The following is a 23,401-nucleotide window of genomic DNA, read 5'->3' as shown; positions in this document are numbered from 1 at the left end:
AGTCCACATGTTTATTATTTCCAGACACATGCTACTTATGATAAAAAGGAGTAACATGAAATTGTTGAGGATCTAGTAGAGATGGTTGCAGTACTTGGTGGTTGTAAGTGATGTAGCCTACGGTGGTATAGGCACAGTGGTTCCGGATCAAGCAGCTCATTCACTTTCTTCCTCGATCAAAATGCCTTCCACTGGTGGGATCTAGGACCATTTCTCCCCTCCTCCCCCTCTCCATCTCACTCCACCTTTCTTCATCTTACCTTCATCTCACCTCCATCGCAGCCCGATCTCACCTCACATCCCTTGGTTGTTCCAACTCTCTTTTGTTCTATTCTTCTGTTAATCCCCTTCTTCTTCTGCAAGTTGGAGCTAATCCCAGGCACAGACAAGTGTGAACAATGACATCGCACATCATCGACCCCACTGGCGAAGTGACCATAATCCTTCAGGACGCCGACGCCCCCTTCGCTGTCTGGGATGAGGAGACCCCGGCTACAAACGAATCACCCTCATCAGGAACAATTGAACCCATAGAGGAGATCCACAATGACAAAACTGACGAAACCAAATGCGAGGACAAGGAAGTCCGATACCAGGTGTCTGCCAAGCATCTGACTCTGGCGTCACCTGTCTTCAAGGCAGCTTTGTCGGATGCCTGGAAAGAGGGCTCTACCCTCCCCCAGGGTTCTGCTGAGATCGAAGTCCACGGCTGGGACTCGCAGGCACTTCTGGTCATGCTCAGCATTCTGCATTGGCAGATCGATGCTCTTCCCGGGAAGGTTGGAATTGAGTTCCTTACGAAAATTGTCATCTTGGCCGATTACTATGGCTGTCTCAGTGTGATAAAGGTCTTTGGCTGGGGCTGGTTCAAGCTCATGCAGAGTTCCATTCCAAACGAATACTCCCGCGATCTCATGATGTGGCTCTGTGCATCTGGGCTCCTTGGTGAGCGTGAGGTGTATGAAAGACTTGCCGTGATTGCGATCAAGGGAAGCAAGGACATTATCATGACACTTGGTCTGCCCTTTCCCAGTTCGATGATAGGTAATGCGTTGCTTCTCATAGCTCGGAGTTCTGTACTAACAAAGGATACAGAGCATCTCAATACAAACAGAGAACGGGTTATCCAGGGTATCGTCGATTCTCTACATTCAGCTGTTGATAGTTTGGCTCGGTTTAACAGCAACAATGCCGCACCGTCTACTCCGTCGGATTCCTGTACCGCCTGCAATGCCATAAAGCTAGGCACTCTTATGATGGCAATGCGATCTCTGTCGTTGTGGCCGAAGCCCCAGCCGCCATTCTGTGGGCTCAGCTTTGGAGGGATCAGAGCGTCAATCAAGTCGACTCGGGAGAAAGAATTCAAATTGCAAAATCACGGTAGATGTCGGAGTTTGGCAACTATGCTTACTTATTTGGATACTTCCTCATGGTCACGGATGAACCAGTCGATTAAAGCTGACTAATTCGACCCTTAACTCGTCCTGTGCCTTGGGAGAACGTGTTTGGTGCGTTGCGGCATACAATCAGATTGGTTATCATTTCTCTCATGTTTCTCTTTTCCATTCTTGCTGTGGCAGTCCAACGTTTCATATCAAACAATCCACATAAATTAAACTAGCTTCTGATCTCTTTCAAATAGATCACCCAAATTACCACTCTTTATCCTACTATATGGTAACCGCAGCTACCCGATGAGTACAATTAGCTTGATTTCTTCTGCTTCGACACTTCCTTCTTCAATCCCCCCAACTCATTAAAAACCAGCTCGTCCCTCTCCCACATCAACTCGACCGCCGCACCCACCGGACCCGCAAACACACTCAACAACACCGTCTTCACGACCAAACCAAACCATCCCACGCGGCCATAGGCCGTCAAATGAGCCGACTTATACAAACTAATCGACCAGACCAACACCCCCGCCGATCCAATCAAATAGTCCCACCGGAGGAACGCATGGACTCCCTCCGCGAGCGTTTCAACCTGCAGGAGCGGCGTTGCCCACGGAAGCGGGATCTCATGCACCCTGAGCGGGTGGAGCAGCTCTCGGTATTGACCATCCACGATAGCCGGAGAGATGACCGTGGCCAACGTTACAACCCAAGAAATGAGATGCGTAATGGCCGTATTCGCAAAAGCAAAGGCATAGACGCGTCGAAGAGCACGCAATGTCGCGCGTCCGCTGTCGGCAGATTGGTCATCCGCAACGAACGGAGACAACACGAGATGCACGACGGTTGAAAGAATCGCGACATATGCGGGCCAGGGTTGCCACGCGGCGATAAAGATTTGCTTCAAGTCCGCGGTGATGGTTTCTGAGCGTGGGAGGGTCATGAGCGCCGACGGCACCACGTAACCCAGGATAAAGATGAAAGGGAGAGCATTCAGCACAGCGCGAGGGGCCTTGATGGTTTCAAAGCTTGGTTTGCGCGCCGTGGCCGACGTGAGAAGTTGGATAATGCAGTACAGGGGCGTCGCAAAAGCGAACGTGAGGACTTGGGCCACGAGGCCGAAGATCATGGGACTGATATGGCATGTCAGCGTGAATCCTCAATTGCGTTCTTTCTTGCATGGGGGAATTTTGTTACGCATTAAGAAAAGGTGATGGGCACTCACAAGGCAGCAAAAGTCCAAGAATTTCCCTTCCTCCAAGACTCCAAAGTCACCAAGACCCAGGCGGAGCCAAACGTTCCGGAGAACCCGATGGAATGCAGGAAAAGAGCCGGATCGCTGGCATCGGCCAACGGCCAAAAGAAAGTCGTCAAAACGGTCAGCAGTCCATCGATTGATTCGACGCCCGTATATACAGTCCTCAACGGCTCATTGGTTCCAGGCAGCTTCTTCGAATCGATCGCCCCAAGCGACAGTTTCTGCGCACCATTGATCTCGGCAAAGTGGAATATAGTATAGAAAACAGATATGCTTAGAAGCAGGAGTACAATTTTGGCCGCCATGTTGATTGTTGTCTTCTGGCCGATTATAGAAGTCCGAACCTGGAGACGTGGAGCTTATTTATAGCTGAGCTCCCCAACAATGCGGAAGCGGGGACGGAACCGAGGCACCGGACCACTGGCTGATCACGGCCCCCAACACCCGCCATTCCTTGAAAATGAAGACATCTGCAAGGAGTCTTATAGGAGGTCCGGAAGCCACAAGAAAGCTTGAAAAATAGGCCGAGAAGGAGAGAAGGGCAGAACTGGATGTCTCGAAGTGGTTCCATGCGCCGACCACTACATACCTAATTGTAGGGAAACGCCTCATAACCACATCAAACGTTGTTGTCGATTTGATGCCTAGCTGCGGACCAAGCGCTAAATCCCGAGGACTTTGACGGTGGTTGCACTTAAATGTTGGCTGCGTATGGCCATCGTATCCAGGGTCTCCGAGTGATAGTCAGCACCATTACCCGATGGGGAAAGGGTTGCGAGGGAAACATGCGACGGCGTTGATCCCGGAATGCCGAGGGAACCACGTCGATCTGATTCACATGTACAAGCGGAGATGTCAGCCATTCCGTCAGTGCTTGGCGCTGTAGGGTATACTTTCTGCTCCTACTGTTGCCCGGAATATTTAGAATGGATTCACCATCAAGCTCATCCTGGTCGGAAGACGGTTCGTGTGGAGTTTGGGGTCGAATATGGAGCATTAGTGAGTTGTGAACATTGAGCGTCGGTCCTCAAACGATTGCTTAATTAATTCTCCGTCTTTCTGTTTTAACATGGAAGATTGACGATGCTTGTTACTGCCGAATTTCATTTATTCAAAAATTTCAGCTAATTGAGACTTTTGCCAACCATTGTTTTATAACGCTGCGCAGTCACTTTGTCGGACCATCGGGGCCTACATGCAACTTCGAGAACCATTCCTTTTTTACTGACGCCCTAGATCACCCAATCGTAGATCACCAGACATGGCTCCTTCCCCTGCATTTAATTCGTAGTCGACACGGCTGGAACATCTTCTGATCTGAGGATCCCCAGCTGTACCATGCGGAAGAAGGTCTAATGAATCCTCACATCACGCCTGTACTCACCCAGTCGATAGTTCATGAGAGCTATTTGAGCGCCAGGCAGACGAAGTGCATCGTTATATCTGGACTTTCCAGTTCTCTTCACTCTCATTCGTCGATGCATGATTTTTAAGCCCACCACTGTAGGTACGTCGATTGGGAAGCTCTGAAAAGACAGCACAGTATCGGAGCTGCTCGGCCAGTTTCTGAGTTGGGGTCCGATCGTCGATAGACGGCTTGCCATAGAAAAAGCCAGTTGAGAGGAGAATCCGTTAAACTTCGGTGTGTCAAATGCAAAGGTGACTGTTGGTCGCAGCAGCTTCTCATCTCCGCAGCTTAAAATACCGACAATTTTATCAGCAAAGGCGGGTTTAGCAGCGAATACCCAAGTGTTTGGTTCGGTCTCCTTAAAGTCTTCATCGCGAATTTGGACGATCGCTTTGGCTCATTTTCCAAAGTTTGTTCTTATCATCACATCTCCAGCGTTGTTATTTGTTGAAATGAGGAATGTAGTCCCTTCGACGAGTTACGCAAGCTTCTTGAAAGCAAGAAGCGCCTGTCTTTTCAAAGCGCCGGGAAACTGTCTGAGATCTTTGTTCTGGCGCATACCGACTTCGTCGCCTTCTGGATCTAAAGTGCCATCTTCGATTAGATTATATAGGTCACCCCTTGACTTGGCGATCTGATCCTCCGACGGAAATGAAGCGATAAGCAGTCTGTTAAATGACATGGCCTTTGAGCGATCTGGACGGAGTGCCGTACGATTTCTCGAAGTCCCACTCGCCCTCGGTCCCCAATTGTACCTGTACCATAAACGTGTGGTATTAGCCCCATTTCCGTCAATTCCAAGTGGTCCAAATTCTCATATTCCTCATCGTAGTCTGGTTTCTTTCTGACGTCTCTTCCATGGGTTTTGAGGGCCCGACCTTCTGAAGTTAGACGGTCCATAACAACAGCAAACATCTGCATGAACCTGTCTACAGTATCACAAGCAGCGTTCCCTGTAAAAGTGGGCTGGGGTGGTATAGATGACTTGAGCCCCGAACAGTCGGCAAACCGCTGCGATTCCTACCAATGTCAGAGTCTTCCCGGTGCCTGGAAATCGCTAAACAGTCTGCTTCATCATCCAAGATATGGACCAGGTAAATAATGTATAATTTGACGAGGGCCAGCGTGTTGATTTAGCAACAATCATCGCATCTGCCTGTCGCGGTGCCCCTGCGGCTGTCGCTCCAGTAAAGTAAACCTTCCTACCGACTTGGACGGAAGAAAGTTGTGACACATGCGGAAGCTTGCACCCTATATGTAGACGAACATACTGGCTTCGTAAAGAAGATTCAAAATGGTCGGCACCAAGATGGCAGTGGAGAACGGTTTCTTGAGGCCGAATCTATTCGGTGGCCTCAATCCAACCTTGATGACTGTCCTATCCCGAGGAGCAAATGGGTCGAGTGCCCTATCCCCAGAAGCAGGCGAGTTGAACTTCAGAAGTTTAATTATAATGCAGCCTGATACCTTGATACAGGTAGCATGCTGAGGGCTGGCAGAAACTGACTGGGCAATTCTGAGCTCTCACTTCAAGAAACAAGGCACATGTGAAAGTTAATTTCGCCTTTTCCAGGTTTGCGAATGAAGCTTGAGCATCATGCTCCTTGATGCTATTGCTTTCCCGTTGCCTATATTCTCGGCCCATGAACATTCCTCATTGAGTCATTGCCTTCGCTCGTGGGTTTTGGTAAGGAGCTAGATACCTCGAGGCATCACTGGGGAATTCAAGCACCTGGTTTCGAAGCATATGCTTCGTCGTCTTTTCTCTTGGTTTGAGAGTCCTCCGAGGCTCAGTCTTGGAACCTGAAGCATCGGTCCATAGGTTGCTCGGTATGGCTGCCTAACTGCCCAGCCACATAGAACTGCATGTATCAATATAAGCAATTACTGTCAGTTCCCTGAGTAGCCACGATATAGTCTACCCATCTTGCATTTAAACGGAATGCAACGTGCTTCAGAATTGTTGCACCCTTGGGGAATTCTGCGCCAGACTTCGGGCGAACAATAGGAGGCCTCTGTCGGCACGGCTAAAAAACGTCACGTCAAAATCAAGGCCAATTCCAATCTCGTCGTTGGTGATGAAATGGACAACAATATAGCTATCCCGCATTTCGTCTTTGACTTATTTGCTGTCTTGCTAAATGTGTCCTTGAATGAAGTATCTCTAGTCTCTTAGCGAGTGACATGGTCAAGCGCATAAAACTCGAGGAAAGCTCGACGGAGAGGTTTACTCTCAAGTGTGGCAGTAAACTCGATCAAAACATCCCGGGTGGCTGGGACGTAGTCAAAGATGCCTCAGCACTGACAGTCAGAATAGGAGGGACGGTCCGATTGGCCGCGCAAGGAGCTTTAGGAATGTCTTCCATCTGCGAATATGCGGTGTCCACGCGGGGTTGACGTTATGGATGGCAGTTGAAATAAGCCTGTTCAAACTTCTCTGGTGCTAGTGGCATGGCATTGATAATCCAAGGCATTTGCAGAGCCAATATTTCTCCGCAAAGCAGATAATAACCCCTGAAGACAGGCAGAAACAACTTTCCACGGTATTCAGCAATCGCAGGTTCACCGCGCGGGATGCGTCTGCTTTGGGTAACCATTCGCGTCAAAATCGTGTTTCCATGTAGCCCCACGCTTCGAAGGAGTTGCCCTGGTGTCTAACAGGAGAGAAACCACCCAGGCGTCTGTCAAGGGGACGGCAACTTTAGCTCCTCGAAACTTTACGCGAACGTTCACACCAGTCGCCTTCCGTAGCCATGTTTCCGGGAGAAATGCGCTGGTGGGGTTTCCATCAGCCTCTATGATTCTCAGATGGAATTGGGCATAGTTTCGCCAAGTGCCATTGCCATCTTCGAAGTTTGCAGAGGAAACAGGAATCAATTTTTGAGCATCCTGCTTGGCCTCAGATTGGGAGGGCAGCGGCACCTGGCGTTTGGTAGTGTGGGTTTCTAATGCAAACTTATGCATGCTTGGTAAAACTGCCAAACTTAGCGCTGAAGCGAGCATGCCACGTGGCCACGATAGAGGCAGTTGTTGCATCTTTGCCCCAGTCCCCCCGACACATACCGCGAACGTCAACGAACAGAAGGATCGCGGGAGTCTCCATACTCCTGACCGGCAGGGAGCCGAGCCCCAGCGCGAGTGACCAAAATGGCCTCCCGCAACTGGGTCCGGATTCGCGAACCCACAGAAGGGTACCGGGCGGATGACCGGCGCGAGTGCTCATATGCCCTCGCGGGCTGCCACCGTAGCCTGGCTGAACCAGGCACGGGGTGGTAGTTCGACGAACTTTGGGCTCGGAAAGTAAGTCCAAGTGACCATGGTCGTTTTGGAACGGTGCGATGTTGAGCTGTAATGGCTCTTTGTTGATAGATAGGACAGGGTCGTCTCCTGGCTCGGAACCCATTGTGACTTCGCAGTTTCGTTGGAAATCTGTGGAACACAGGGTTGAACGAGAATTCCTAGGTATTTGGATGAGGAAGTGCATCTGAGCTGCCACTCCAGAAAGAATGACTTACGTTGAGATGTTTGCGGATCTTCAGGGCCCAATCAGACAAAATCTATGCTGCGCATTCACGTTTCTAGCAAAGTGTAGAGGTCCCGGTAATTAAGGACACTCCAGAGAGAGCTGCTAGAAGAAAAGTTCGAAGTGGAGGATAGTTGGCAGAGGAGAAAAGATATGGGATAAGACGAAATGAGGTTTGTGGGAAGATGGGATGCAGTGAAAGACTGTTCTCACTGACGAAGAAAAGAATTCACTATGCATCTGAAGCCCCTAAAAGTCTTTCCAGGAAGATGAACAGTGAATTAACCTTCCAAGTCAGTGCTGCTGGCCTTTCTCCCTTCACCAAAATAAGGCTATCACAATATTTCTTCTGTTCACTGGGCCCTAAGCTGGTTTTCAGATAGCTGCATATTTCGGATTCCTCACCACAAGTTGCCAATTCGACCAAGACCAATGACCGTCGTATTTGCCCGTTGAAATAACAAGTTCAATAGTAATCCATGACTGGAATTGAAAAGTAGTCCGATGCCTGCATCTCGTACCATTCAAACCACCTTGCGCAGACAAAGATTCCGGATTTTATTTTCTTGAAATATCTACCATGGTTCTAGTGGGGTACAGACCGGGATAAATATAAGACACACGACGATCCTTCCATAGAAATGACGAAATGGCTTCTACACAGTGATGGTAAAGCCCAGCTCAGGCCTTACACCTGAAAGTCTGATGACGCTGTCATGTTGTCCAAGATAGTATTTGGTTTGGTCCATTGGACATCGATTGCGAACGTTGGTTGATGAAGGACTCTAAACCGCATAGCACAAGCTGTGCTGTGAGTACCTAGCCTTTACTAGTTCTCCCAAGATTGGATGAATAACTAACTATATTTCTTTTATAAACATTTTCTTTGTGGTTAGAACAAGAGTCTACCCCCAATCTATGCTGGAGATGTCACCCTGCCGAAGTTCTAGGGTAGATTCCCGAGCTTCGATCTGCCTCGGGAGCTGCACCTGGACACCACGAAACTTCTACCATATATTGCGGGAATGTCGCCGAATACATGCGTCAAACAGGCGTACTCACGCCATACGTAGCTTATCCAGGAGGCGTCTGCGGAGCCAAAACGCTTGCTACAAGGTCTTGAACTGCAGGAAGAAGACGATGATTACATGGAAGTATGAGGTGGAGGTCCGGTACGCTCTACGTCAGGGATGCGCGAAAGGGAACCACATAGATAGAAGAGGGTGCAGGAAGTATACGGCGCTATATGGGCGCAGTAAGCACGCGGTAGGCATGTGGTAATCGCATTCTGGTCTTTTAGTTGTCTCGTTGCTTTTTGATCTGTCTACTGCAGTGGGATCGGGTGGTTTAGATCCGAGATTCTTTTCAATTCGGAGGATCGTCTGCATAGCGTGTTGTTGAACACTCAGGATTTACTAGGTTAATACAGTTTTGAATGAATCATTGACTGATTCTACCTTCTTGCGTGAAAAGGCAATTGAAGGATGAGTACATAAAGGCAATGCCGACCCATGGAGAAATTATTTTCTGTCTACGGCAGTGGAAAGAAATGATCTAGAAAATTCATTTTTCATATGAAATTGAAGCATTCATCAAGTCACCCAGAAAACCATATCAGCGATGCGTAAACATCCAAGGGTGATCATTCTCCATTGAAAATCAGAAATACTCTGCAAGTGACCCTAGAAAAACATACCAGCGGCGGGAAAACGTTGAGGAATAACCATGCTTCATTAAAAATCAAAACAATTCTTCGCTTTCCCCAGATATCATATCAGCATTGCGTAACCATCGAAGGCCTACCACTCTGCATCTTACCACCCTCGAACAGTGCCTCCATTGGTTTCCTTTTAGGGGCGCTGCAGATCCCTAAGCAGTCGCACTTCCAGCGGAGAGTTCAAATTCCTGAGGGGTCGCATCTTCAGCGGTGGTATCTTGCATTTCGACCATGACACCCTTAGCCTTGATGTCCAGCCAGTGTTGAACGATTTCGTACTGGCAGAAACCATCACCGTACGGATTCTTCCTATTAGACAGATTTCCAGATGCCAGGTCGGAATTCCCGACGGAGACAAGACAGCTGCGAGCTCGTGTCAGCGCCACGTTCGTCCGACGATTATCGGTGACAAAACCAATGTCAAACAGTGTGTCACTCGATGAGATTGTCCAGTCAATGATGACCACATCGCTCTCGTGTCCTTGTGCGGAGTCGATGGTTAACACTTTGGGCCGATGCTCGAAATCCATTTTCAAAGCCGCATATAACTTGCCAAGTTGCTTGATATATCTCGTGCGTTGGGCGGCGTAGGGGACAATGATGGAAAAAGTCCAGGTGTCTATGGGACCGTCTTTTAGAATCATTTCAACTAGAGACATCACAGCACGCAATGTCGAATCATTGTAGCGGGATCGAGACACGTCGTCAATGCAGCATTCGCCAGGGGCGTGGACGCCCACCAAGCGCCGAGTGAACCCTCGGAAGTCAAATTCCGGATGCATGTTTCTTATCCAGGACACAAGCGCTTTGTCGAACTGGGCAGGAATTTCTATCTCCTTCGTGCCTGGTCCGTTCACCAGCTTCCTTTCATAAGTGTAACGGTTGGGGAAGTCTGCCAGCGCTGGGCGCATGCGATACTGAATATTGAGTGAAAGCTTATTTTCAGCAGACCGGAGCGTCCGATCTAGTAGAGACCTTGAGAGCTGGGAGGCGAACTCATTATAGCACTCTTCTTTGTGGCTGACGACGACGGGGGAAAGTTGATGGCGGTCGCCAAATCTGACCATTGCTTTGATATCCGCAAACCGCTTCAAGACTGCGACAGGGATCCACGCCTCTGGTTCGAGACACTGACCGTCTTCATCGGCAATAACTATGATTCCCCTCGACTTGTGTTTTTTGTCATCCAGCTTGTTTCCGAAATTCCTCACAAGGTGTGTGTCAACAACCTGGTTGGTGCACAAGAAGATCTGCACGTCTGTAAGAGCCTTAATAGATAACTCTTTGGTTGCACGATGAAATAATTTCTTGTCGTTTATCCTCTCTTCTATCTCGGCAGCAGTTCTCCTGTGATCAGCCTTCCAATCGTCTGCAGGGGTGTCATTGCCGTGGGCAGTGTCAGCATCTTTTGATGGCAAAAGATACTTTTCCAGGTAGTCCATGTAAATCTGGACTGCGTCCTTTGTCTTCGTAGGCTGCCTCGGCCCAACTGAAAGCTCAAAAGGTAGCTTCTGGCCATTCTTCTGCATACCGGAAGCCAAGGCATGCACTCGATTCTGTAACGAGTGCTGAGGCAGAACATCGTAGCGGGATAATCTCGAATTAGTAATTGCTCGAATGGTTTTCACGAACGTATCATTGTCACCGCCCTCCTCGCCATCTTCATTCTCGGTTTTCAGCACTCGGAATGAGTTCCAGTATTCTATTTGGGATTTCAAAACTCTCATGACCGATGTATCGCTGTTAAGCGCGGCCAGTCTTTCTTTGATCGCAATAAGAGCGGCGTTCGAAGGGGCAACGAGGAGAACATTGAATCCCAGCTTTGCACACAGTATCGCCATGGCAGCTTGTACGGTCGTCTTGCCACAACCAAATATCCCTTTGATGACAGCGAACCTCGATGGGATAGACTTCAACAATTCAAAACAGTCGAGTTGAGGCTGGTTCTACGGTTTCAGCTGAGCTATCTCCTTGTATGCCGCCGCGACATCGTCTTCGGGTATTCCGTCAAAGACGTTTACTCGCGGCAAAGCACTGGGCTCGTGGTTGAGGATGGCCTGGTGCCATTCCTTCCGGGCATCAGAACACATCGTGTTGATGGTATTTATCTGGGTCCTGACGCAGTCATCGAGCGTCTCGAAGGCTAACGTGCAGGGGTATGACCTGGTTTCATCTGAAACGGGATACTGATTCAAGAAACCCTTTGAACCCGTGCGTTTCCTTCCAGTAACAGAGACGATGAGATCCGATTGGAACGGAAAATCAAAGATGTCTAGGAAAACCATGCCAGTACATTTGCGGGGAGACTCCTCTGTCTCATCCCTCCACTCGATCGCGCACGGCGTTCCTTCGCTTATCACCGGCTTCATGTCTTGGAAGGATTGGGAGGCAAATCGCTTGTAGAAGCGTTCAGAGAACCTTATTGCAGCTATAACCTGTTCCATAGGTTCTCCAAAGTTCACGAATGTGACAGTGTGGGAGAACTTCATCAGACGCTGAACCTGGATCAAGGAAAGCTGGTACTCCAGATTTGCGGCGTAGCAGAGTTTGATTTGGGTTTTCTCTAAATCGTGGAAGTAGTTCTCGGCAGGAATCTGAATGATACCGCCAGGGCCCCATCTATCTAGGATCCACTGACGCGAGCTCATCTCTCCAAACCCCGTAGCTAGGCTTCCGCTGCGGGTTCGGTACGGGGCCCAAGCCTTTGGCTTCTTAAGCCGGCTGTTCGTATCAAGCAGGCCTTTCAAGAACTACCCAGAATTGAAATCATCGGCTTGCTCGGGGGTAACAAGCAGACGACATGAAAAGGTCCTGATTTCGTTGCAGTGGGTAAATGAAGACATGAAAGACAGTACTTCTAGGACCCGTGCCTTTTCATCGCCCGAGCTATCGAAAAGGGTTGGACTGCACTGCAATCGATGTCCAACGCCGCCTTTTGTCCTGAACGTCAGAATTATGACGCACGGGTCGACGTAGTTTTCGGACTATGACCATTCCTCTTCGGAATCTGACCAAGCTTCCTCTTTCATGCCTCTTTTGCTGTTGGGCCTTTGAGCGGGGCCAGGGACATAGGGCTTTGCTGTGAACTGTGTCTTGTACTTGAGGTCGAGAATTTCGTCCTTAGGGGAAACCCCAAACTCGAGGACGGCATTGTGCAATATATGAGCACAGGAACTTTCTGTCTGTTTGACTACAGTGACGGCAAACTTCAACATGGGGGCAACGGGGGTTCCTTCGAGGCGCAGCTGGACGTTTATACCAGTGGTGACAGATTTGTCGGAGTTAGGAATGATGTTTTCACCATCTATAAAATTCACAAGCACCGGCCTATGCCCCATGAAAGCGCTATGCCTCGCGGAGGAGACTGGTATCAGCACATCGCCTTCCACGTCTGGCTGATGGACAGGCACTTCATCTGCCTTTTCAGTTGACATCTGTATGAGAGTTAGCACACATGGTTCTATTTCGATTGGGGTGGAACAGGCCTTTGCGATGATGCAGGACACTGTGTGGTGATAAAGAAAGTGTAATCAAGCTGGTGCCTCAGGCAAATAAGACAATGAATCTAACCTACAGCCTGATGGGATGAATGATGAGAGATGAGGATGGAAGAGAGAGGAAGATAACAAAGTGGGAGAGGTGGTGGAGGGAGTAGATGAAGCAGTGAATGGAGGTGAACCTTTCTCGGCACGCATAGGTGAATACCCACGCCTCTGTATCCCGGATTGCCTGTTCCGAAGGGAAGAGAGGTAAAATATTGGGAACGAACTCCAAAGAGAATGATGATAGAATTTTTTTGTGATCTCTCTACCTACATGAGGTGGACCATGGCTTATATAGCCATGGTCACATGACCTGTATCGCGGAATAAGCCATGCAACTCCCGGAACCTACTGCTAACATAGTGGGAGGTTCCAACACACCCCCTCAGGGTAAAATAAAGCCAGAAATTGCCTGAATTAAGGAAATAAAACATAGGAATATATAATTTAATTAAAAGAGAAAGAAAATAATAAAATAGAAATAAAAAAATAATCCTAAATAAATTAAATATTTTATTTAAAAAATTACACTCTGAAACTGTAAATATTATATAAAATTTTATTAAATTAAATAAATAATAATTTTATTATTACGAGGATATAAACTAAAGTTACCTATAGATTTTATTTTTTTAGTTAATTAGGGCTCGCGTTATCCCCATAGGATAATAAAACAAGATATCTAAACAGAAAACTGTATTATATAATTATAATATTAAGATATAAAGTTACTTTCTTAATTTTGGCGAGTCTTGCTTATTTTTTTTTTAAGAGGAAAAACAGGAGAGGTCTTCTCCTTAATATATTAGATATAAGGAAATCTAAACTAAGATACCAAAAAAAAAATAAACTAATAAATAAATAGTCACAGGTAAATTAAGCACACTTATAGTTTTATTAAAATATTATTAAGGATTCTAATCTTTCTTTTTTATATTTAATTTAAATAACTAAATACTAGCCTACTTATATTTATAGATCTTGCGCAGGGAGCTATATTTATAGATTTTATATTTATTAGCCCTTTATATAGAAAGGAGGATTCTTAGTTTATTAAAAAGAAATAAAATAAACTAAAAATAATAGTAGAGGTATTTGCCAGGCGGAAGTAAAAGTAAATAAATTAATAAAATATTATAATCCGGATTTAAAAATATGCTAGGAAGATCTGGGTATATTAAGGCTTAATAAAAGATTAAAATATTTTTTTTATTAAATTTATAGTAGATCTTTCTCTTCTGTATTTATGAGAGTAAAGAACTATTGTTTAAAAATAGGGAGACTAAATTATTTTATATAGGAAATAAAATATTAAAAAAATAAAGTAAAATATTTTTTTTAAGATAAGTAAGTACCTAAAAGGCTAAAAAATAATAAAATATTTTTATAAAGATTTAGTCTATAATTATATATATAGCTAGTTAGGCTAAAATACCATAAGTATAGCTTAAATAAAAATATGTATAGTTAATTAGGCCAAAAATAAGGAGATTAAAATAGTATAAGGGGAAAAAATAAGAATAAAAGAGGGGATTTAATTTAATTAATTTTATATAGCTATCTACAGTAAATAAAAACTGAATAAATTTACTATATTAAGCTATTATAATAAAAGATTTAATTAAAATTTACTAAATTTTATAAGATTTATTAAATTTATAGGTAGTATAGCCTATATAGTATAAAATATTATGCGCAAGGTCTAAGGTGAAGAAAAAATTAAAATACTATAAATTTTATTAGATCCAGGGGTTTAATTAGGCTATTAGTAGGATTTTAATTAATATTAACTCTAAAGAAAGTAATAACCTTTTTTTTGAATTAATTTTTTATAAAAAAGTACTAATTATTAAGTTATTTAGTAGTAATAATATAGCTAGACTTTTTAATAATTATTATTATATTATCTAAATCTGTAGAGATAATAATAGGCAAAAATAAGTTATCAGAACTAAAGGAATCTTTTTAAATTAATAAAGTAATAACTAATTTTTTAATTTATAAGGCTTCCTTTATCACTTAGTTAAATATAATTAACTTAGTAATAATAAAAGATAGGGCTATTACAGTCTGCTTTTTTGCGGACTAAGAAACAGGGGATCCTATATAAAAAATAATATATCCCTCGGAGGATTTACTATCTAGATAATCTTAATAGGTGGTATTAATATAGATCTTTATATCCCGGGTGTGATTAAGGCTTAGTACTAGATTATACTAATTTCTGTTAAAATATTAATATATGGACTTGCATATCTTATAATTAATTATGGATAGATTTGCCGCCTGCCTTTAAAGATATATAAGATAATAGATAATATTAGGACAGGTCCTGGTTAATAGCTAATTTAATGAATCTATTTTTAAGAGATAATCTAATCTGGAGACCTTATTAGAGGATATAAAAAAAACCGCGGCTTTCTTATATAAAAGAGACATAGGAATAGGATTTCTGCTAGACCTAGTTATATTTATATAATTAAGAATAATATCTATAAAAATATTCTAGGAAATAATAATAATTTTTTTCTCCTAGTCCTGCTTAATAGAGCTACTAAGAAACCTGGTAAGTTCCCTTAAATATTTATTTTTGAATAATAAGGAGAAATTATTATAAAATATATTAATTTCGGATGTTGTCTTTACTGCTATAATAAAATTATTAATATAAGAGATAATAATTTTAATTAAATTATTTATAAGGCGAAAATAAAGGCAAGGGTCTTTTGTGAGAGAATAAAATCTTATAAATTTTAATTTTTTATTTATTATATTGTTTCAGAGATGGCCTGCCTGATATAAATTATAAATTATTTTACATAAATAGTAAAAATACTTACCTTTAATTTTAAATCTTATTAGTTAAATTATATAAATATTTTCCTAGTCTATTTTAGAATACAGGAAGATAGTAATAATATTAAACTATTTTTATTTAAGACTATAAATTAATATGGCAGTTAGGGTTATTTTAACTGTAATATTAGAGATAACGGGTGTATAAGCTGAGTTAAAATTAACTCTGATTTTTTATATATTATTATAAGCCACCTATCTAGCTTTAAAGTAAAAAATAACGCCTTTTTTGTTTTTCTTGATATTATAAACCTATTTCCTGTAGAAAATCCTGGACCCCTTTTACTTAATTTTAAAAATAAATTCAAAGATACCCTTGTAGTATAGCTTATTGTATTTAATTTTTATCGCAGCTAGCCATTTAAAAATAAACAGAGAGTCTAATGCTTCCTTAAGAGTTAATAAAATAGAGATTTTGTGAGCCTTGATTTTGGAGTTAGAAAGATTTAAATCTATAAATAGAAAAACTAGTAAGGCACCCCCTGAGAATCTAATCTTTAAAAAATTGTCACCGGCGCTTATCTCAGCGCGGAACACGGAATAACCGGACCGCCGGAGGTCCGCAGGGTTGCCGAGGCATTCGGGAACTGATTCCCGCAATAGTGTTATACACGGGAAATCCTTTATTTAAAAAGATCACCCGCTTGACCCTTAGGAGGTCAAGTAATTAATTTTATTTATTATATACCCGTCCTTTAACTTTTTATATCTCTTAGCGCGTAGTAGGCGGTCCACAGGCGTATTACAGGTGTTTTGAACTCCTTAGTATATTTATTTAAGGAAATTAAGTGCCCAGAACAAAACCTTTATAATTATTTTTTATAGTTTTAATTATTTTACTTCCTGTTTTACTGTTATTATATTTGCGCGTGGATAATTTTATAATAAACAAGGATATTATATTTGTTAAATATTTTTAAATAACCTCTTTTTTACCTTAGAGGAAGTAATTTAACTTTTTATATTAAATAATAATTTTTCTCTTACCTAAATACTTAAAGACTATTATTCTAAATAGTTTTTCAGCTATTAAAAGGCTAGTAGTTAGCCTACGGCCCTTTTGCTGGTATAGATGATTTCTGATATATTAATAATATTAATAAAGATTTTAGGAAAAAGTAAAAAAAAAGAAAATTTTAAGCTTAAAGAACTAGAGATTTTTAAAGATAAGGATCTATATTAATATATAATTTTTATCTAAAATTTAAAGTACTATTTTAAGAGTAAATCTTGCTTTTTCTCCGAGGAAGAAACAAAAGTTTTATATGTAGAGACATGCTTATTAGAACCTTTTAAAAATTTATAATATTTAATATGCCTTAAGGATCTCTAGGGAATAATATTTAAAAATTTTAAGATTTTTTTAATAAAATAAATAAAAAGAAAAGGAAACCAGGGATAGATTTATATTTATAATTTTGTTTAACTAAGGTAGGACTTTAACTAATCTGTTTAAGCTGTATTAAGTAAATATATTTTTTTATAGAGCTTATATAAAAGGATATTAACTAGTTTTTTATTAATTATTTTTTTAAAATACTACAGCCAGATTTATAAAAAGATATTAAGTAGGCCCCTGAATTACTAATTAATAAAAGATTAAAAAATCTTATTAAAGCAGGTGCCCTGGCGGAATAATATAAATAACTAGTAAAATAAAATAAGGAGTCTTACTAAATATTATAGTTATATAATAGATTATTCTTTAAAGATAAATATTTTTTCTAAAAGAAAAACTTCTCTTGGAAAAGAAACTTTTCCTGGGATAATTTCTTTATTTTATAAAATAATTTTTTTAATTCTCGGGGTAATAATATATTATATATAAAATACAAGTATTCTGAAAAAAGAGGCAGCTATTTTAAGTAGTAGGTCTTCGGAGGTAAAAGAGAGCGCCTAAATAAAAATAAGTATTATTTTATTTATAAGAAAAAAAAAGATTATTTTTAAAATTATTATTTTTAGGAGAATAAGGGACTATTTATAAATATAATCTTTGGTAAAGTAGGACCCTTAATAATAAAAAAGAAGGATAGTTTTTTTTTTTAATAAAAAAACGCGCCTCTGATCCTTAATATAATTAAATCTAATATTTTATTATAATTTTCTTTTTTCCGCGCGAATATTTAATTATATATAAAAAGAAAATAGGCCACAGCAAATATATTATTAGATATAGGGGTAGATAATGATTTTATATTATATTACTAGTTAAAAGGATAAGACTTCTAATTTAATATTAATTAGATATTAGCTTCTGTCTGCTTTATTAGAAATCAGATAATATTTTAATATAGATTACTATAAAAAAATATAAAAATCTTTAATTTAAATAATAATATACGCAGCTATATTATATAATTTTATATTATTAATATAATAAATTATAATATAGTACTTAGCAGGAGCTGGATAGGTCCTGTGGATTTTAACTTTAGTATTATTATAGAAATCTAGTAGTATTATAATAGATTATCTGCGGTCAGTTTAATATCTTATTATTAATTTAAATAATACTGTCGCGCGGGAAAATCAGGAATACTACTTAGAATAGTTATATTAGACTAGGAAATTTCTAGTCTCCCTAAATAGTATATTTAGTTTAAGAAGATATTCTCTAAGCAAGAGATAGTATTTATACTAATAAGATTAATAAAATATATTATTCTTTTAAAATCTAGTATAAAACTTTTATATAGACTTTTATATAGTATATCTTATACTGAGTTAAAGGCGCTATAAGATTATTTAAATAAAATAATTAGAAAAGGATAAATTCGGCCCTCTAGTAGATCTGCTGCGGTCTTTATTTTTTATGTTAAAAAACCTAATAATAGCCTGTAATTATATATAGATTACCGGAGGTTAAATAAGATTATAATTAAGAATTATTATCTGCTCCCGCGGATTAATAAGATTATAGATTAATTAAAAAATACTAAGGTTTTTATAAAGCTGGACCTGCGCGATACTTATTATTAAATATATATTTACTAAAGAGATAAATAGAAAACAGTCTTTTAAATTTGTTATAAATAGTATAAATATATAGTAATATTATTCAGACTATATAATACTCCCTTTATATTCTAGGCCTATATAAATAAGGCGCTATAAGAGATCCTTAATAATTATTATATTATTTATTTTAATAATATTTTTATTTTCTTAAAGACAGAAAAAAAATATATCTAGTATATTAGTAAGATATTAAGATGTCTGAAATATTATAATTTTTTCGCGAAAATATTAAAATATATGTTTTATATAAAAGAGATCTACTATTTAGGCTTTATTATTAGCTAAGAAGGGATTTGATTAGACCCTTTTTAATTAGATATAATTATACTATAGCTAGAGCTATAATTAATTTATAATATTTAGATATTTTTAGGATTTACTGGATTCTTTAGAAGATTTATTTATTAGTATATAATAATTATTACTCCTTTTATTGATTTGCTAAAAAAATTAAAAATAAAAAAATAGTTTTAAATAATATCTAAAGGGTATATTATTTTTAAAGAATTAAAAGAAGTATTTACAAAACTACTAGTACTAGGGTATTTTAACCCTAAATAGTAATACTTTATAATTATAGATATTTTAGGCTATATAATAGCTGGTATTTTTTTATAATCCGCAAATAGATTATAAGGGTCCTGTAGGTGAGAGGCCTAGAGATTAATTATTTTTTATTTAAGAAAGCTTAAAGATACTAAATAATAATAGGAGATATATAATTAAGAGTTATTAATAATTATTAAATATTTTAAGATATAATAATACTACCTCGCAGGCGGATTACAGGCAGTCTGTGTATAAACTAATTATATAAATCTTAAATATTTTTTTATAATAAAGACTTTAAATATAAGGTAAGTCTAATAAACTGAGTTACTTGCAGCTTATAATTTTATAATTAAGTATAAGCTTAGCTATAGAAATCCCGCGGATGTACTGTTAAAATAGTGGGATTACTAGCTGAATATTAAGGAAGAATAGGATGTTAGAATATTACTAATATTTTAGAGAAAGCTGTAGCTAAAGAATTTTTAGGGGTTATTTTTATAAAATAAGATAAATCTTAAAAGATTATCTTAAAAAATAGAAAAAGATTTAAAATTTTTATTTTTAAAAAGTAATATTAAGATTAAAATTAATAATATTTATACTCTGGATTATACCACACCGCGCGGAAACTAAATTAATACCCAAACTAGTTTATAAAAGGATTAAACTAATAAGTAAGCAGATAATAATTATCTATAAAAATACTAATTTAACGCGTGAATAGATTTATAAATAGATTAGACTAATAAGCAAACAGAAAGTAACAGTACTTTATAAATAAGCTTGATTAGTATATAGGATAATTATAAGAAGACTAAATATAGACTTAGTATTAGAGATTTTAAAGCCTTAATATAATAAACACAGCTTAGGGACGCCTTTATATAATATATAACTAATTTATAATATTTATTTAATTAAATTATTTTTCCGGAGGCTTAGAGCCTTAATAAAAAGGGTCTTATATAGTATAAAAATATTTTATATATATTTTTAGATGCTGTGCTGCGGCAGGAGCTATTATATATTTATTATAATAATTTTTTTATAGAATATTTCAGATAAAATAAAATATTAGATTTTATTTATTAGCGTTTTTAGTAGGATCTTATACTAAAAAATATAACAGATTATATTACTAGTTATGCTATTTATTAGTATAATAAAGCCCTATATTATTATAGGTATAGGTAGTTGAATTCTCTGCTGGTCCTAAAAAAACTATAATAATTAGTAATACTTGATTTTATTATAGGCTTATTACTAGCAGACTATAAAAATTCTGTTTGTAATATAATCTTAGTCCTAATAAACAGGTTTACTAAAATAGCATAATATATCCCGGTATAAAGTACTATTAATACTAAACAGTTAATTAATATTTTTATAAAAGAGATTATCTACAAATATAGAGTACTAAAAAGATTAATTAATAATAAAAAATTATTATTTATAAATAAATACTAGAATAAATTCTGTTAGATTCTCTGAGTTAAATATTAAATAAGTATAATATTTTATTCCCAGATTAATAGTTAAACAGAATAGTAAAATTAGACTATAAAAATATATTTATACTGTTATATAAACTTTTAACAAGATAACTAGGCAGATTAGCTGTTATTTACAGAATTTATTTATAATAACTTAATTTATATCTTCCTAAATATATCCCTAAATCAGGCACTGATAGGCTATACCCCTATAATATCCTACTTATTTAACTATAAAATAAAAATATAACATAAATTAATTAAGCAGCAGCAGAAATATATAAATAATTTTAAAAAAAAGTTAAAAAAATATCTCTAACAGGTAATTAAAATATAAAAGGAATATTATAATTATTATTATAAACTAGTGATATTCTAGGTTAATAATAAGGTCCTACTTAGTAAAAAAAACTTATTAATATAAAGGCTATTTAAAAAATTAGATAATAAATATATCAGACTATTTAAAGTTATAAAACCTGTTAAAAAATAAATTTATTAACTATATTTACCTGGATTATAAAAATAGGTTTATTTAATTTTTTATATTTTTTTTAAAAATTATAGATTTAGTAGATTAGTAGCAGAATACTTACAGTCTAAAAATCTATTAAAATTAATAGCTAAGATAAGTAGGAAATAAAAAAGATTATTATATATTAAAATTAGTAAAGAAAAACTTAATATTTTATTAAATAATCTGGGTTCTCTGATTATAAGAATATATAAGAACTTGTAAATAATTTAGTAAATATTTTAGAGACCTTAAATATATATAAAAATTTAGGATCTTATCGCCTTTTTTAAAAATAGAAATAATATTTTTTTTATAAGATTTTTTATTTCTTTAATAAAAAATAGATCTCTAGTAATCTGCCTACAGGGCAGTAATATATTTTTTTTTTTTTATTTTACAGGATTAGAAGTTTTAATAGCATACTAGGGATTATAAATTAATAATAAAATATAAGAAGGAATAGCCTGAAGGCCTGTTTTTATTTAATATAAAGAAAAAGAATTTCTTATTCTTATTAGGCTTTATTTAGTATTTTATTATCCCTGATTATAAGTATTATTTCTTTTTATACTAGATTAAAATAGGGCAGACCCAGCGCCCCCTGTTATAATTATATGAGGTAAAATATATTATAATTTAAAAATTAATATATTTAAAGTATTTTATTTTTAGCACTCTAGCAGTGGCACTTAAAAAATTTTATAATTATAGTAAACTATTTATATATTTTTATTAAGCCCTTACTTCCGCGGGCAGTTTATATCTTGCTTGCTTTTTCTTATAAAAGAATAAAAATAAGCTTATAAAAATATTTTATAGCTGTATAGTGCTTATATATTTTAATAGTGTATAATTAAATATATACTACCTGCGGTTTTAACCCTAACATCTTTATATATTAAAGATATTAGACTAAGGTAAGTGCGGCTTCAGGAGGCTCCAGAATAAAATAAAATAGTAATATAAAATAGTTCTAACCTTTAAGAGAGGCCGGGAGAAGTTAAGAAAATAAATAATAATTAGTTTAGGGGGACTTCTTATTTAAAACCCTGATAATGCCTCTCTAAATATTTTATATAAAACTAAGGGCGTTATTTTTTAATAGTAAAAAAAATATATTAAAATATTTTAGATCCCTGTTAGAAAAAATAATAAGATAATTATCCTTAAAAAGATAAAATAAAAATAATATAAAATCTAAAGAAAAAAGTCTTATATTTTTTAAAATTTTTATGCCCTAGTTATTCTCGCTATAGTATAAATTTAGGGATATATAAGATTTATCTCTCTACTTAAACATCCCTTCTTTTATAAGATCAGATATATTAGTAAGAATTATAACCTGTAGAAAAAATAGTATTTTATTTATTTTTTTATATAAAATAATAATATACCGAAACTAGTAACCCCTCAGGCTTAAAAGATAGTTTACTGTCCGAAGACAGCTCCAGAGCGCAGATTAATAAGTTTTTATTAATAATAAAATCCTTAATAGCAGCCTAGGCGGCAGCAATAATCTTAATAGTGTGGTAGGCATCTCTGGCGTATTATAAAAAACCCTATATAAGTAAAGGATCTCCTTAACTAAGAAAAAAATTATCTTATTAACTTTAGTAATATCTCTATAAATCAGCTGCTCGGCAGCAGTAACTTTGTTTTTTTTATAAGGACAGTAGCCAGCTAGTTTAATAGTATTTTTTAGCTTTTTAGGGCTTTATATATACTTAAAATTAGTCTTATACTAACCTAGCCTGTATATTATAGGGCTCCTGCTAAAATTTTAAGAAAAAGAAACTTATAAGAGTAAGGGTAAAATCTTTTTTTAAAAAAAAAGCGAAATAGATATATTTTTGTCCTGTTAAGGCTATAATAGTAATAAATAACAGAAAAAATAAGAAAACTAACTAGAAGATTAATCTTTATATAAATTAATATAAAATTTATTGCTAGGGCAGTACAGAACCTTATAGTTAATTTTTTTTAATATAAAAAATAAATATAAGAATTTAAAAAAAAAAGTTTAATTTTATTAAGTCTATTTGTATTATTTATATTTATAAAGGATTATTAAATAACTTTAGGCACTTGTAAAATGCCTAGTTATTTTAATTTTTATATAA

At 37.4% G+C, this 23,401-nt stretch overlaps 7 protein-coding genes across 7 annotated transcripts; 1 reads left to right on the top strand and 6 right to left on the bottom strand.

Moving 5' to 3' along the window:
• Positions 1-398: 398 nt before the first annotated feature.
• P170DRAFT_482554 (uncharacterized protein) lies at positions 399-1,466 on the top strand (the record flags this gene model as incomplete). Its single annotated transcript, XM_024853887.1, has 2 exons — positions 399-1,044; positions 1,096-1,466. The coding sequence occupies 2 exons, from the start codon at positions 399-401 to the stop codon at positions 1,464-1,466; spliced, it is 1,017 nt and encodes a 338-aa protein (XP_024709443.1).
• Positions 1,467-1,655: 189 nt separating this feature from the next.
• P170DRAFT_372839 (uncharacterized protein) lies at positions 1,656-3,086 on the bottom strand. The gene is made up of 2 exons (XM_024845219.1): positions 2,620-3,086; positions 1,656-2,527 (listed from the first exon to the last, which is right to left on the bottom strand). Exons 1-2 carry the CDS (start codon positions 2,955-2,957, stop codon positions 1,705-1,707), a joined length of 1,161 nt encoding a protein of 386 aa, XP_024709442.1. The 5' UTR covers positions 2,958-3,086; the 3' UTR covers positions 1,656-1,704.
• A 787-nt stretch (positions 3,087-3,873) lies between these two features.
• On the bottom strand, positions 3,874-5,711 carry P170DRAFT_482551 (uncharacterized protein; the record flags this gene model as incomplete). The annotated part of the gene is made up of 6 exons (XM_024853886.1): positions 3,874-3,983; positions 4,037-4,456; positions 4,622-4,756; positions 4,816-4,989; positions 5,332-5,494; positions 5,589-5,711. 6 exons carry the CDS (start codon positions 5,709-5,711, stop codon positions 3,874-3,876), a joined length of 1,125 nt encoding a protein of 374 aa, XP_024709441.1.
• A 911-nt stretch (positions 5,712-6,622) lies between these two features.
• Positions 6,623-7,463, bottom strand: P170DRAFT_469602 (uncharacterized protein; the record flags this gene model as incomplete). The annotated part of the gene is made up of 2 exons (XM_024852654.1): positions 6,623-7,035; positions 7,124-7,463. 2 exons carry the CDS (start codon positions 7,461-7,463, stop codon positions 6,623-6,625), a joined length of 753 nt encoding a protein of 250 aa, XP_024709440.1.
• A 2,148-nt stretch (positions 7,464-9,611) lies between these two features.
• Positions 9,612-10,553, bottom strand: P170DRAFT_340091 (uncharacterized protein; the record flags this gene model as incomplete). Its single annotated transcript, XM_024843390.1, has 2 exons — positions 9,612-10,164; positions 10,252-10,553. Coding segments are annotated over 2 exons (855 nt in total), but the record flags the coding sequence as incomplete, so codon positions are not given.
• Positions 10,554-10,994: 441 nt separating this feature from the next.
• Positions 10,995-12,116, bottom strand: P170DRAFT_8870 (uncharacterized protein). The gene has a single exon (XM_024855426.1). The coding sequence runs from the start codon at positions 11,946-11,948 to the stop codon at positions 11,247-11,249; it is 702 nt and encodes a 233-aa protein (XP_024709438.1). The 5' UTR covers positions 11,949-12,116; the 3' UTR covers positions 10,995-11,246.
• A 34-nt stretch (positions 12,117-12,150) lies between these two features.
• Positions 12,151-12,804, bottom strand: P170DRAFT_431790 (uncharacterized protein). The gene is made up of 2 exons (XM_024848121.1): positions 12,786-12,804; positions 12,151-12,734 (listed from the first exon to the last, which is right to left on the bottom strand). The coding sequence occupies exon 2, from the start codon at positions 12,732-12,734 to the stop codon at positions 12,285-12,287; it is 450 nt and encodes a 149-aa protein (XP_024709437.1). The 5' UTR covers positions 12,786-12,804; the 3' UTR covers positions 12,151-12,284.
• Positions 12,805-23,401: the final 10,597 nt, after the last annotated feature.

This window comes from Aspergillus steynii (genome assembly GCF_002849105.1).
Source record: "Aspergillus steynii IBT 23096 chromosome Unknown P170scaffold_1, whole genome shotgun sequence".
Lineage (NCBI taxonomy): Eukaryota > Fungi > Ascomycota > Eurotiomycetes > Eurotiales > Aspergillaceae > Aspergillus > Aspergillus steynii.
The sequence above is the reverse complement of the archived record's forward strand: the minus strand, read 5'-3'. Positions and strand labels throughout refer to the sequence as shown.

Excerpts from the sequence above, each read along its gene's own strand:
- P170DRAFT_372839 (XM_024845219.1), bottom strand. The coding sequence starts at position 2,957 with ATGGCGGCCAAAATTGTACTCCTGCTTCTAAGCATATCTGTTTTCTAT. Across the intron at positions 2,528-2,619 it reads TCTTGGACTTTTGCTGCCTT|TCCCATGATCTTCGGCCTCG; the intron begins GTGAGTGCCCAT and ends ATGCCATATCAG.
- P170DRAFT_8870 (XM_024855426.1), bottom strand. The coding sequence starts at position 11,948 with ATGAGCTCGCGTCAGTGGATCCTAGATAGATGGGGCCCTGGCGGTATC.
- P170DRAFT_431790 (XM_024848121.1), bottom strand. The coding sequence starts at position 12,734 with ATGTCAACTGAAAAGGCAGATGAAGTGCCTGTCCATCAGCCAGACGTG.